General features: G+C 44.6%; 1 protein-coding gene across 1 annotated transcript in view; it reads right to left on the reverse strand.

Moving 5' to 3' along the window:
- Positions 1–717: 717 nt before the first annotated feature.
- Positions 718–14,722, reverse strand: part of LOC140208050 (NACHT, LRR and PYD domains-containing protein 6-like) — a 67,521-nt gene continuing 53,516 nt past the window's right edge. Inside the window, exons 9-14 of the mRNA XM_072276577.1 lie at positions 12,447–12,618; positions 12,290–12,346; positions 3,146–4,838; positions 1,616–1,780; positions 968–1,135; positions 718–805 (exon numbers count right to left, since the gene is read on the reverse strand). Coding sequence (XP_072132678.1) covers positions 718–805; positions 968–1,135; positions 1,616–1,780; positions 3,146–4,838; positions 12,290–12,346; positions 12,447–12,618 — 2,343 coding nt within the window. The remainder of the gene's footprint in view (positions 806–967; positions 1,136–1,615; positions 1,781–3,145; positions 4,839–12,289; positions 12,347–12,446; positions 12,619–14,722) is intronic.

Genomic DNA, 14,722 nt, shown 5'->3' on the forward strand with positions numbered 1-14,722 from the left:
TTTGCCCGGGCTGCGGGGAACAGCAGTAACCTCAGGTCACTGATTCGCCTCAAATCAGACTCAAGTTCAACACCACGACTGGAAGCTACAGCGGTTTGTTGATTTAATCATGACAAATGTAAATTACACAATTCCTGCTAACGTGCGGGAATAAATGAACTTCTCCCGATTTACTCACAGACACAACAATTCATTGACCGACGACAATGAGTGACAGGTTGAATAATTATCAGTCCCGTTTCTCACCATCACTCTGCAATGGGGAGCCGATGATTATAAAATTACACTTCGAGGCAGTGTTCGAGATCGCCACAGATCCAGGGTCACTACCGAGGCATTTGTCAATTTAACAGAATTATATCTCCACACAGCGGATTGCACCGTCCTCAGCAAAGGGAGCAAAATAATCCTCTCCATGGATAATTCCACCCCGGAACACTGGTGTCCCAGAATGAGCCCCGCCCGCGGACTCTTCCTGTCAGTCTATATCCACAGGGTGTCACTTGGGGAACGCTCCGACGCGGACAACCCGCGGAGTCGCTGACACGAAGCGCAATCGTAACTGTGGCAACGCCTCTGACGTCACACAAGAGTCGGCTGGAAAAAAGATCCGTTAGCACCGTTGCGAATTAAACCTGGGGGGCGGTCATTAAAGGGCAGGGTGGCTATTAAAGGGAAGGGTGGGAAATCGGCCAAAATGTTCACACATTCAGATTCTCACAGGATCACGGTCAGTCCGGGTCTGGGACCGTCCAGAGACCGCAATTCCTTCTTCCTGGTACGACTGAATCCGTTCCCATCCAGCCTTCAACAGTTGGAAGAATAAAAAGGAAATACACAGATTACACAAGTGTCAGCAACAGGGCACTGGAGTTATTGTTTCAACAAAACTCACAGACAAATATCACCAGAAACGCCTCAGATCGACTGATATTTTACCACATTGAACACTAACACAAACACTCACTTGATTTGTTTCAGTCTCAGGAGGGACTGAATGAGGCTGCAGAGAGCAGGGACAGATCGGTCTGTGAGCGAGTTTAATCCCAGGTTCAGCACCGTCAGTGATCGTTTTGTACTGAGAGCGGACACGAGATCCTCGACACCAGAATCTGTGAGACCGACATACCACAGCCTGGAGATGAGAGAGAGTGAGGTTTGAGGACAGGGAGAGACAAGAGACGGTAAAAATCACCACTGTTTATTAGTAACACAATTACTGGTCATATTAATGTTCAGTGTCAGACACCCAGTGACTGTAAACACAATCTCCCACAGTCTGGTACTTACCCCAGTTTCTGTATTTTACTCTTCTGGTTATTCAGAGCCGTGGACACCAGTATCACTCCTGAATCTCCCAAGTCATTACCACCCAGGTCCAGCTCCGTCAGTGATCGGATTGCACTTAGAGAGGAGACGAGATCTTCCACACCAGAATCTGTGAGCCCGACACCCCACAGTCTGGAGATAAGAGAGAGTTAGGGTGAAGACACAGAGACACATGAGACGGTACAAATTCCCAGTGTTTATCAATAACACAATGACTGATCATATTAATGTAAACTGTCAGATATCCAGTGACTGTAAACACCATCTCCCACAGTCTGGTACTTACTCCAGTTTCTGTATTTTACACTGTGGGTTCCTCAGAGCCGCAGACACCAATTTCACTCCTGAATCTCCCAGCTTATTCTCCTTCAGGTCCATCAGTGATCGGTTTGTACTGAGAATGGAGACGAGATCCTCGACAACAAAATCTGTGAGACCAACATCGTTCAGTCTGGAGATGAGAGAGAGTGAGGGTGAGGGACACAGAGAGACAGGAGACGGTGCAAATCCCCAGTTTTTATCAGTAATACAATTACTAATTACATTAATGTTCAGTGTCAAACACCCAGTGACTGTAAACATAGTACTGTATTTTATACTCTGTGCTACTGAGAGCCGCAGACACCAGTTACACTCTTGAGTCTACCAGGTCATTCTCCCCAAGACTAAACACAAACAGACAAATTGATGAACTATTGAAACCGTTTGTCTGAGAGAATTTCATCACTTGGATATTTCAGGAAAAATTAATCCCTTCAGAAAATCACGGATCGGATTTCCCATCTCTGTCAATGTCCCTCAGTGCGCAGCTCCAGGGTAATCACCCAATGTCAGGAACTGAAACTGTCGGCGTGACCCTGTAAACTCTCCATATTCTGTCTCACTCCCCGACGGATACAAAAACTTTCCTGATGTGAGACGGTCAGAGTTGAAAGGTGGGAGAAATTCCCAAGGCGAGGACGAGATGTAGGTGACAAAATATCCTTAGGAGATGGCGGAAGACACCCGCACCAGAGGAAAGGCGGAAAAGGGTTCTGACAGGAGGAAGGGGGATGGCGATGAGAAATCCCTACATGAGGCAAGGGGATGGGGAACGAAGATACGGGACAAAGGAAGAGAGATCCCAACAGCAGAAAGGGGGTCGAGGAACGGAGATCTCTACAGAAGGAATGGGAGTGGTGCAGAGAAATCCCGCAGGAGGATAGCAATGCAGAATGCAGATCCCACAAATAGATATGATGTGAACATCGATCGCACGGGAAGGATTTGTCCGAACTGAGGCCCACATTCGGAAGAGGAGATGCCGTCATGGGGATTGGGCATCTGGTCGTAAGCAAAGTCACACGGTGGAGTAATGGAGGAAGTCACACGCGGGGAAAGGCAGGAGGAGGACAATCTCTCTGAGGTATTTCTCTCCCTCTCACTGGGTCAGTGCTCTGACCCTCTCTTGTCCCTCACTGGGAATAGGGTGAGAAGATCTGACCCACCGGCTGCAGTCAGTATCGGCCTGGGTGCCAGTAACAGCGAGAAGGGACATTGTCAATGGTTTCGTCACAGGCCGCGAGAAAAACGGCCACTCCTGTGACTTACTACCATTAAATCAATGGCCCTTGTTCACTAATTTGATGAAGTCCCCAAATCCATTTAAGAGGAACCACAGAATCCTCCCATCCTTGGGGAATTACTGGCCGATCACCTGGACATTTGTTACAATTCTTCACAACCTGATTTTTCTCAGTTTTACACAAATCCCTTCACGTTGAAACAACACGATGGAACAGTTTCACAGATCGCGGTGAGAGATAAATCAAGCTACCTCAAATCCTGGCACTTATGGAGACAGGGTCCCAGCCTCTGGAATCCTTCACCCTGAACATGGCAGCTAGAGAGATCGAGGAGTTTTATGGTATCACAGAGTCCGATGACATGAGACAGGACCGCGCAATCAACCGGGGTCAGTGTCATTCCACTGAATGAAAGACTTTCCACAGATTCCAGTGCGGCCTGAGCCAGTCTACGATCCTGAGACTCAAACAGGTAGTACATTGTGTTCAGTAGGTTTTTACCGGCTTCACTCCATCTGTTTCCACTCTGGCGTTTAACTTCCTCCCTCACCCAATCAATCACCCGGCGGGGTGTTTGATGAGGAGACGGACCCAAGAACTCTTCCAGAACCCGAGTTGTCATTGGGGAGGAGAGACCAGCAACAAAACGGAGAAATGCCTCAAATCGCCCGTCTGTCGTGTTGTGGGCTAAAGTGAGAAATGTCAGGATATCCCCGGGATCTCGAGTCAGGAATTGTGCGAGTGCAGCTACAAAATCTTGGATGGTGGGGTGTAGGAATGTGTACACCACACCCCGGGCAGAATCCTCTCTCTCCAAAAGCTCTATCAGGAACCCGGACAGGAACTGGGAAGGCTGGAGATTGTACTCGATCAAATCTTCATCTGTAAACACAATCTTCCTCTGAGACACTCCTGCGAAGGCCATCTGACCAACTCTCAATAACACATCAAGAGTGTTCTCAATCTCACAGCCGTGATTTTCCAGGATGTTGCAAATATAGTAGAAATATAATTGGGTGACGGTCTTGGGAACTCGCTGAGGGTGCCTGACTCTTTGTGTGAAGAAGGGGCCCAGTGCTAGAGCGAGGATGCAGCAGAAGGAGGGGTTGTGGCTCATGGTGTACAGGATTTCGTTCTCCTTCACGTGTTTGAAAACAGCTGCCGCCACCTTCTGATCTTCAAGGTGTCTGTAGAAATATCTCTTCTGTTCCTCACCAACAAATCCCAGGATTTCAGCCCAGACACTGATCTTAGCCTTTTCCAATAACTCTACCGCGGTGGGACGGGTGGTCACCAGCACTGAACACCCTGGGAGCAGCTTGTGCTGGATTAAACTGTACATAATATCCGACACTTCACACCACGACTCAGGATCTGGGCACTGGTGCTTGGGTTCGTCAGCAAAATCGATTTTGTGCTTGAATTCATCCAAACCATCAAGTATAAACAGCAATCCTTCAGGGTTCTTCCAGAGCTCTCTCAGGAAATTCCCGAAGTAAGGATACTGATCCAGAATCAGTTTTCTGAGGCTTATTCTACAGTTAATGGAGTTTAAATCCCTAAATCGGAAACGGAAGGCAAATTGGAATTGTTGGTATATTTTCCCCGTGGCCCAGTCATAAACAATCTTTTGCACCATTGTTGTTTTCCCGATCCCCGGGCCTCCGACCACTGCTGCTGAACTCCCAGATTTGATTTCACTCCGGGAAAAGCTGCTCTGGAACAACTGATCAGTCCCGATTTTTTCCAGCTCTCCGCAGAGATGTTTCTCTCTCCACTCCTCGTTTTCTACCAGTCTCCGGTCTCGAACAGTAGAAACGACCGTGAGCTCAGCGTATCGATCAACCAGCTGGAAAACCTTCACCTTCTCCCTCATCAGGATTGTGTTCACTCTCAGTGTTTCAGTTTGTGCCCGCAGAGTCTCCCTGTGTTTCTTTTGAACATCTTCCATAGGAACAGAGAACAGAGTCAAAATGTTAAATGGCTCAACTGACAAAGAACTTTGTAAATGCATTACGATATTCAGAGGTAGAGATTACATGAATTAATTCAATACTTAGCATTCATTCTTCATATTCTGGTACTAATTCCGTGTGAAGGTGAACATTCCCCTGATATCCTATTGCAATTCTGACTTCACTTCTGTGGAAATTTTCCTTTACAACATTTCACTATTCTTAAAGCATTGTTTGCATCATTAGCAAGTGATCTGGTGTGGAAATATGGAGAGCAGGGCACTGTGCATTTTATCAAATTGCTCACTGGGGATTCACAGGTGGCCACTGCATCCTGCATCGAAACAGGAGCAGAATATGCGTAAAATACTCAAATCGGGCAGTGTCTTTATGTTCGATATTCTGCAGTTTTCTCATCCAAAATTCTTGTATACATCTCTCAAAAATACATCTGCTATTTTATTTAATTGTTTCAGCTTTACTGATGAAGGAGTGCATAATTTCACATCGTCTATGTATAGAAGATGTATGTTTCACTTGATTATTTCTGATTTGAGACACGATCTTCATCCGATTCAATAAATTAGAGAGCGGGCTTCAAGCTGGACAAAACCATAGTGGGCTTAGAGAATCACCATGAAAAATGCATCGGGTTATTTTGATTGTTCTTTTTGTGTTTGTTAATAGACAAGGTAAGTATTATACGCCAATGCTTCATCAGATTTTGTAGGACCTTGCTAAGTATTATTATTGTATGTTGTATCTTTTCTCAACTCATGCTGGTAAAAGCTAGGTTACGGGCACAGGCAAGCACACTCATTTCTCAATTTCTCAGAACTTCTGGATTACACGAGTGGCGTTTAGTATTGTGGATTTCTGGAGACACACATAAGTATTGCTGGGCCGGACTAATTGTTTAATGCTATTGAGAAGTGCATTTGGAATGATATCAGTTGTAGATATTGCTATTGGAACAATATATACTCTGTTCAGGTTCCACAGTCTTTTATTTCCTTTTTTAATTCAACACAATTCTGGTGTTTTTCTCTAATTAACTTCTGCATGTTATGTGTGCATGTAAAGGTTCCATCTATTTCGTAAATTGTTCTTGCTTGTTTATCCTGACGTTTTTTTATGGATTGCCCTATCTGCAATAATGGACCGATCGTATTATACTTTGTAGATTCCTGACTGTAAAAGTAAATCGGGCTTGCAGTTATGGGGGCCCTTAAAGTTGGATGCCGCCTTTTTCAGGCATCTCTCCTTGAAGATGTCCTGAATGACGGGGTGACTAGTGTCCACGAAGGGGCTGATGCGTTTACACTTTTCTGCAGCTTATCGTGATCCTGTGCTGCGGTAGCTCCCCCCTCCCCACCCCCACCCTCCCAATACCAGACAAAGTTGCGTCCGGTTAAAATTTTCTCCACAGTACATCTGCAGAAATTTGCTATTTTCTTTGATGACACACAATGTCTCCTCAAACTCCTAATAAAATATAGCCGCTATCTCGCTTTCTTTGTAACGAGATCGAAATGTTGGTGCCCAGGATAGATCCTCGGAGATATTGACACCCAGGAACTTGAAACTGCTCACTCCATATACTTATGATCCCCCAGTGAAGACAATTGCTTGTTCCCTTGCCTTTCCCATTCTGAAGTCCACAATCAATTCTTTGGTCTTTGAGTTCAAGATTGTTGTTGCAACTAGCTCATACATCTTGCTCCTCTACGCGTTCTCGTTGCCGTCTAAAATTCGGCCAGCAATAGTGTGTCGTCAGTAAATTTATACATGGTATGTCAGCTGTGACTAGTCATTGATACTGAGAGGGTACAGTAGTCGGCTAAAGAGAACATTCTTGAAGTGTGCAAGTTTTGAATGTCAGCAAGGTGGAGATGTTATTTGCAAACTATATAGACTGTGGTCTTTTGGTGAGGAAGCTGACGTTCCTGTTGCTGTGGAAGGTATAGGGCCACAGGTTTTGGAGCTTTTCACCATACTTGTAGGAATGATAGTGTTAAAAAGCAGTCTGACATAAGTATTGGTATTGTCCAGGTGATCCAAGTCCTCACAAAGAGACAATAAAATCACATCCACTGAAGACCTATTGCGGCGATGGTCAAATTGGAGTGGGTCCAGGTCCTTGCTGAGACAGGAGCGTATTATCGCCATAGCTAACCTCTCAAAGCTCTTCATCACCGTAGATGTGAGAGCTACTGGACTATAGTCATTGAGGGACTATAGTCTATAGACTATAGTCGCCCTGCACTTCTTGGGCACTGGTACGTTTGTTGAGCTTTTGAAGCTGCTGGGAACTTCCAACTGCAGCAATAATAGATTGAAAATGTCTTTGAGCACGCCCGCCAGTTGGTTGGCACAGATTATCAGATGCCTACCCAGTACACCATCGGGGCCTTTGAGCTTGCGATGGTTTAACCTCTTGAAAGACTTCCTGACGTCAGCCTCCGAGACAGATCACAGTCTCGCTGGGTGCTGCAGAGCCCCTCATCGGTGTCGTTTAATTCTCCCCTTCAAAGTGTGCATAACGGCCGTTGAGCTCATCTGGGAATGAAGCATCCCTGCCATTCAGGTTAGTTTTCTCTTTGTTGGATGTAATGGTCTGCCATTCTTCCCAGACCGGCTTCATCCGATCCCCCCTCTACGTCTATCCGAATTGTTATTTTGCTCCTGAGATCGCCCTCTGCTGCTCATGCTTGGCTTTCTTGTATACTCCTGGATTTCTGGCGTGAATGCCACAGATCTAGACCTCGGCAGAGTACGAATCTCCTGGCTCATACACGACTTTTGATGCGATTATGTAGATTGGCACACAGTCATCTACACGGGTTTTAATGAAACCAGTGACAAATGTGGCGTACTCATCCAAATTCGAAGATGAATCTCTGAATACGGTCTGGCCCATAGACACAAACCAGTCCTGCAACCTCTCCTGTGCTTCCCTTGTCCATCCCTACTTATACCTCTGTACTGTTGCTGTGGTCTTCCGTCTCTGCCTGTAGTCAGGGCGTCGAAGTCCAGCCGGGCGGTCAGACTTCCAAAAAGTGGACAAGTGGACGTGGGATGGCATAGTAAGCACTCTTGATGGCAGCATAACTGTGCCCCAGTATCTTGGCTCCTCTGGTTCCACACGTGATGTGTTGGTGTTAACTCTTCAAGACCTTTTCACCCGGCCTGCTTAAAATTCCCAAAGGGGACGACGCTTGATCGTGAGATGTCCCAGGTCGGGTGGGCATGGCTGGGGTAAAACAGCCACGTTTGAGCACCACAGGGAGTTAAAAACGAAGCATACTCCACCTCCTCTGCCTTTGAAAGACTGCACAGTCCTACCTTGATGGCGAATGTGAAGCCAGCGAGCTGTATCACGGCATCTGGGTTGGCGGGAGATATCCAAGTCTCCATGAAGCAGAAAACACCATGTGACCGAATGTCCCTCTGGGACAGCAATCTTCGATTCTATTTACCAGCGATTGTACGCTCGCTGGATAATAGTCGGTTCTGGAAGTCTGTAGCCTTGTCTCCTAAAAAAAAAACTTTTAATCCAGCGCGGTATCCTCTCTTCCGCTGTCTTAAAGGGGAACTGCACATGCGACTCCAGACTGCTGCTCGAGATTCGTCGGCTTTGAGTAGTGATTGATTTTTAATCACCTTAAGACGATGTAAATTGCTGTATTACACATAGCTGTAGCTGTGGATTTCAGCTGTTGCCGTCTGAAACCGGAATATGTGACCATTTCCATCGAAGCTGCTCGTTCAAGTGCCGACTTAATGGCGCCCCAGAATCTGCTGAATATTGTGCACATATCTACTCTAAAGTTGATGTTTATACCTTTCGAAAATAGTTCCACTGTTTTGAATTAATTAATTTTGATTTACTGATGAAGGAGAGTATTAATTAAAGTCATCCATGAATAGGTGTGTCAACATTTCAACGTTTAAATCATTTAGTCTTTTGCTGAATTGGTATCGTATTTTCAACCAATTTAATAAATTAGAGAGTGGTTTTAAAGCTAAGCACGGCCGCAGAGAGCTTCGAGAGTCACTCTGAGAAATTCCTCACTTTATTTTAATAACGCTGTTTGATTTTGGTTGCTAATAGATGCAGTGCTTAGAGCACACCAATGCTTCATCAGATGTAGGAATTTCACAGAATTTCAAAACCTGCGCATGTTTTAAGAACTTCTGTTAACCATGAGTGTGGGACAGAATCAAATATTTTTGCTAATCAGTGTAACAACATGAGAGGTTTCTGCTTTTCTCCGGGCTTGATTTAGAATTACAGGGTCTATTATTAGTTGTTCTTTACATCCATTCATACCCTTTCATCCTTTTTGCTCTTCTGCAAGTATATTGTGGTTACCCAATGAGTGATGATTAGTTGCGAGATACATAATGTTGCAATTTTATATATCGTTTATAAGCAAGTAATTGGACAAGATTGGCCATCTGTGATTTCTCCTTAAGGTAAAAGATATGTTTTACCTTGTTATTATCTGTATTATTATTTAGAGTTCATCTTATTTGTTACGGGCAGAAGTCCAGGGTGTGTGGCCGAGGAGTGGGAAAGAAGTACGTCCCTTTTGAACAGAGGTGAAGAGAAATTTCTTTCGATTGCGGGTGATGAATGTGTGATTATTTTGCTTGCCTGCAGAGGGTGGTGGTGGAGGGAGTACATTCAGATTGGAGGATTGTGACTAGTGGTGTCCCACAAGGATCGGTTCTGGGACCTCTACTTTCCGCGATTTTTATTAACGACCTGCATGTGGGGGTAGAAGGGCGGGTTGGCAAGTTTGCAGACGACACAAAGGTTGGTGGTGTTGTAGATAGTGTAGAGGATTGTCAAAGATTGCAAAGAGACATTGATAGGATGCAGAAGTGGGCTGTGAAGTGGCAGATGGAGTGCAACCTGGAGAAGTGTGAGGTGGTACATTTTGGAAGGACAAACTCCAAGGCAGAGTACAAAGTAAATGGCAGGATACTTGGTAGTGTGGAGGAGCAGAGGGATCTCGAGGTACATGTGCACAGATCCCTGAAAGTTGCCTCACAGGTGGATAGGCTAGTTAAGAAAGCTTATGGGGTGTTAGCTTTCATAAGTCGAGGGATAGAGTTTAAGAGTCGCGATGTAATGATGCAGCTCTGTAAAACTCTGGTTAGGCCACACTTGGAGTACTGTGTCCACTTCTGGTCACCTCACTATAGGAAGGATGTGGAAGCATTGGAAAGGGTACAGAGGAGATTTACCAGGATGCTGCCTGGTTTAGAAAGTATGCATTATGATCGGAGATTAAGGGAGCTAGGGCTTTACTCTTTGGAGAGAAGGAGGATGAGAGGACACATGATAGAGGTGTACAAGATAATAAGAGGAATTGATAGAGAGGATAACCAGCGCCTCTTCCCCAGGGCACCACTGCTCAATACAAGAAGACATGGCTTTAAGGTAAGGGGTGGGATGTTCAAGGGAGATATTAGAGGAAGGTTTTTTTACTCAGAGAGTGGTTGGTGCGCGGAATGCACTGCCTGAGTCAGTGGCGGAGGCAGATACACTAGTGAAGTTTAAGAGACTGCTAGACAGGTATATGGAGGAATTTCAGGTGGGGGGCTTATATGGGAAGCAGGGTTTAAGGGTCGGCACAACATTGTGCGCCGAAGGGCCTGTACTGTGCTGTACTATTCTATGTTCTATTTTTATTTTGCCATGGATGGCTGCGGAGGACAAGTCATTGGTTATAAATAAAGCGCAAGTTGATAAGTGCCTTAGTAAGGGCGTCAAATTTACATGCAGAAGGCAGGGCAGTGGGGCTGACAGGAATTGCAGAGCAAATTCGATGAGCCGAATGAACTAATTCTTCTCCTGGGTCTTCTGATGGCCCAACTTTTTGAATCATTGGAGAAGGCGCAGAACAGGTTCACCAAAATGTTACCCGATTCGAGGGCACGGGTTACAAGGAGAGGCTTAAGAAACTTGGTTTGTTTACACCGGAGGTTGAGGAGAGATCTGATAGGGATGTATAAGATTAAGGGAGGCAGAGTTTAGTCGGAAGCCTGAAATGCCTAACACCAGAGAGCATTTGGTTTTGGCGAGGCGGGGCACATTCAAAGAACATGTGGGAAGTTATTTATTTTTTGTTTGGTAGTTCTTGCAAAGAGGTAGGTGCCTGCAATGTACTTCCTGGATGGTCACCGATGCAACGATGACAGGCCTGTTAAATATAGTCCTAGATATACACAAGAATGGATATGGTCCACAGTATAAAGGAAGATACAAAACTTTCTTTCTTCCTTTCCTGGATATATAAAGAGTATAAGAAAGGAGAGAGTAGATATTCGATAGTTGGAAAATGATGCTGGAGATGTAGTAATGGGGGAAAAGGAAATGGCGGATGAACTCAGCAAGCATTATCCGTCGGACTTCACCGTGAAAGGTACCAGCAATATGCCACTATGTCAAAAGCATCCCAGGGCAGAAGTGAATGCAGTATTCTAAATAAGGAGGAAGTGTTTTGGAGCTTGAAAGATCTGAGGATAAAAAAGTCACCTGTACTGTAAGATACAGACTATCAGGAACCTGCCTGGGGTGTGCAGGGATTTCTAGCGCGTTTGGGCCAGTGTGAAGCTCTGGCAGAACCAACTGCTGGATTAGTGGAAAAATACATTGTAGCATATTCAGGCTGCAACGAGACATTCTCTGAATGGTAACTTGAATCCAGAGATCAGCAAATGGTTGAAACCGAATAGCTGATTGTGGACTTCAGAGAGAGTTAGATGAACGAATACGAACGGGTCCTCAGAGGGATCAGAAGTAGAGAGATTTAGCAATTTCAAGTTCCTGGGTGTCAGTCTCTCTGAAGATGTTACTTGGTCCCAACATAACGATGCAACTATAAAAGAGGCAAGACAGCGGCTAGGTTTACTTCGGAGTGTGAGGTGATTTGGATGGTCACTTAAAACACTCGAAAGCATCTATAGATGTTCAGGGGGAGCATTCTGACAGGCTGCATCGCCGTCTGGTATGGGGGACACTGTACAGTATCAAAAGAAGCTACAGAAAATTGCAAAATTAGTCAGCTTTATCATGGATGCTAGCTGCTGTACTGTCAAAGATACCTTGAAGGAGCAGTGCTTCCGAAAGCCGGCGTCCACGATGAAGGACCCTCATTGAGGGGGTACAGAAACGTGAAGGCACATACTCAGCAATTGAGCAACTGCTTCTGCCCGTCTGACATCCGATTTCTAAATTGACATTGAACCCATGGACTCCATCTCTCTTTGTTATCATTTCTGGCATCGTACTATTTTAATTCAACTATTTAATGTACACATATATATTTACTGTAATTCAACTACTTATTTTTACTATATCACAGCTTCTGCCAACCACAGTCTAACATTTGAGATGTGGTTTGAACTCTGCATTACATCACTCACCTTTCAGTTGAGTGGGTAATTCTCGGCTAAGAATTATGTGTTCATGTGGATCCGGGCCTGTTTAAATAAAAGAAAAGCTCTCATGATAACCGAGCTATTGCACTTAAGACTGTTTATTTCAATGTGAGTTTGCGTTCAGTGCGTGGCTTTAACATACCGAGCTCCTGTATTTCCTTCAGTATTTTGTCCAACTTCGGTAGCTCAGTCTGCATATTCGCAAAGGATTCCCACATCGCCCTCTGGGCCCACGAGTCTTTCCCCATCACCAAACTGACGAAGAGTGTGGAACTCTCTGCCCGGTTTCCCTTCTCTGCCAGTTCAGTGACCTCCTATGAAAGGGAAACAATGAATTTATTGTGTAGCAGAACAGAAAGACATGGAGAATGTGGAGGAAATGTGAATTGATTGCCACGGTAGGTTCAGAACAGGTGCAGTCACTGGACTGCCAACTCAGTAATCTCTGTGTTGTGTCATTAACAGAAAAACAGTAACTGAGGGAAATTCAAAATCAATGCCGCGCAAGAATAAGGCTCACTGACACTCTGCAATAGACACAAGAAGATTAATCTCCTCGATCCGTCAATGTGCAACATTACATCAACAAGATGTGACAACAAGAAAGGGGAGAGCGAGAGAGGAAAAAATGGATGGAAAGCATCACTGAATCGCGGCTGAAAGAAGTTCATAGTTTTCTGCTTAAATCCAAGGTTACTTTTTGTATCGAAAAGATAGGCTGGTAGGCTTGGATCGTCTCTGATATTAAAAAAATTTCTTGAAAGAGGTGACATCGTTTTGGATAACCTTGTGGGTAGAGTTTAGGGACTTGAATAGCAAAATAAGCTGGATGGAAATTAGATACAAGACTTCAAACAGTAGTCAGAATATGGAGATAGTTTTTTTTTAAATCTTGTAAAAAGGGCAATTTTAAGATAGCCATGGTGGTGATTTCAATATACATTTACCTTTGGAAAATAAAGCTGGTGCTAAATCACAAGACAGGGAATTCGTATAATGTCTACAAGATGCTTTTAAGGGAAACTTCTGGTTGAGGCCGCGATGGTAAAGGCGAATCTGGATTTGGTGTTGTGCTTTGTACCATATTTCATTAAGGAGCTTAAAGTAAATGAAGTCTCAAGTGTCAGAGGTCATAATTTGATAGAGCTCACAGCATAGGTTGAGAGGGAGGTGGTAAAGTTAGACGTATCAGTATTACAGTTGACAAAGGCGTGGGAGAAGTGCTGGCTAAAGATAAATTGGAAGGCGACTTCTTTGACTAGGTGCCGCACATGAGACTGCCTACCCGATAAGGACAGGAAAAACACTAGCACAGAGATGGGATCCATGTTTTTCTTCTCGTTCGACTTCAGGCTGACTATCGGGAGGCAAAGCAACAAAGGAACAAAGTGGGCCTTTCGTTTTAGATGCCGGTGGCTAGTGCTGTTCTGCAGGGGTTTGGGGACCGTTTCTTTTCTTGTTATATGGTAGTGATTTCGACGACGGGATTGATGAGTTTATGGCCAAGTTTGAGGACAATACGAAGCTATGTGGAGGGGCGGAATGCGTTGAGAAGCAGGGAGTTCACCGGAATAGATAGACTGTATGGAAAATGGACAAAGCAGTGGCAGTTTGAATATCGTATAGGGAATTATATGGGCATGCACGTTTGTACAAATAATGAAGACGTAATCTATTTTCGAAACTTGGATAAACATGTAGAATTTTCTGTGGATAGGATGTTCATTACAGTGGAGAGTCTAGAACCAAAGGGCACAGTCTCAGAATATAGGGACCTCCATTTAGAACTGATGAGGAGGAATTTCTTTAACGGGAGGGTAGTGAATCTGTAACTTCCATCGGCACAGACACGTCATTGGATATATTTAAAATGGGGGTTGGTAGGTTCTTGATTAGTCAGGTCGTCTACGTTTAAGGGGAGAAACCAGGAGAATGGAGTTGAGACGCATATTAAATCATCGATGATGGAATGGCGGACAAAATCAATGGACCTCTGCTCCTCTGCCTTAGGGTCTTATGATTGATGGGTAAAGACAACAGAATGTTAGTTAATGTCGGTGCGGCTGACTCAGGATTCAGATGACTACTGCCTGGAGTACAGGATCTGGGGTGTTATTTTGAACTTGCGATACAAGCTGTTGAGGCAGATTTACAATATTGCATGCAGTTCTGGTCACCTGCATACAGGGAAGGTGGAAATAAGTTTGACAGAGTACAGATAAAATTTAACTTGGATGTTGGAGGGACTGGATGACCTGAGTTATAAGGAAATATGCAATAGGTTAGGATTTTATTCCTGGAATATAGAGGGTTGAGGGGAGATGTGATAGAGGTATACAAATTTATCATGAGGGGTATAAAAAGGGTAAATGCAAGAAGGCTTCTTTCCACTAAGTTCGGGTGGTACCACAAGTGGTC

Source organism: Mobula birostris, chromosome 13 (genome assembly GCF_030028105.1).
Source record: "Mobula birostris isolate sMobBir1 chromosome 13, sMobBir1.hap1, whole genome shotgun sequence".
NCBI lineage: Eukaryota > Metazoa > Chordata > Chondrichthyes > Myliobatiformes > Myliobatidae > Mobula > Mobula birostris.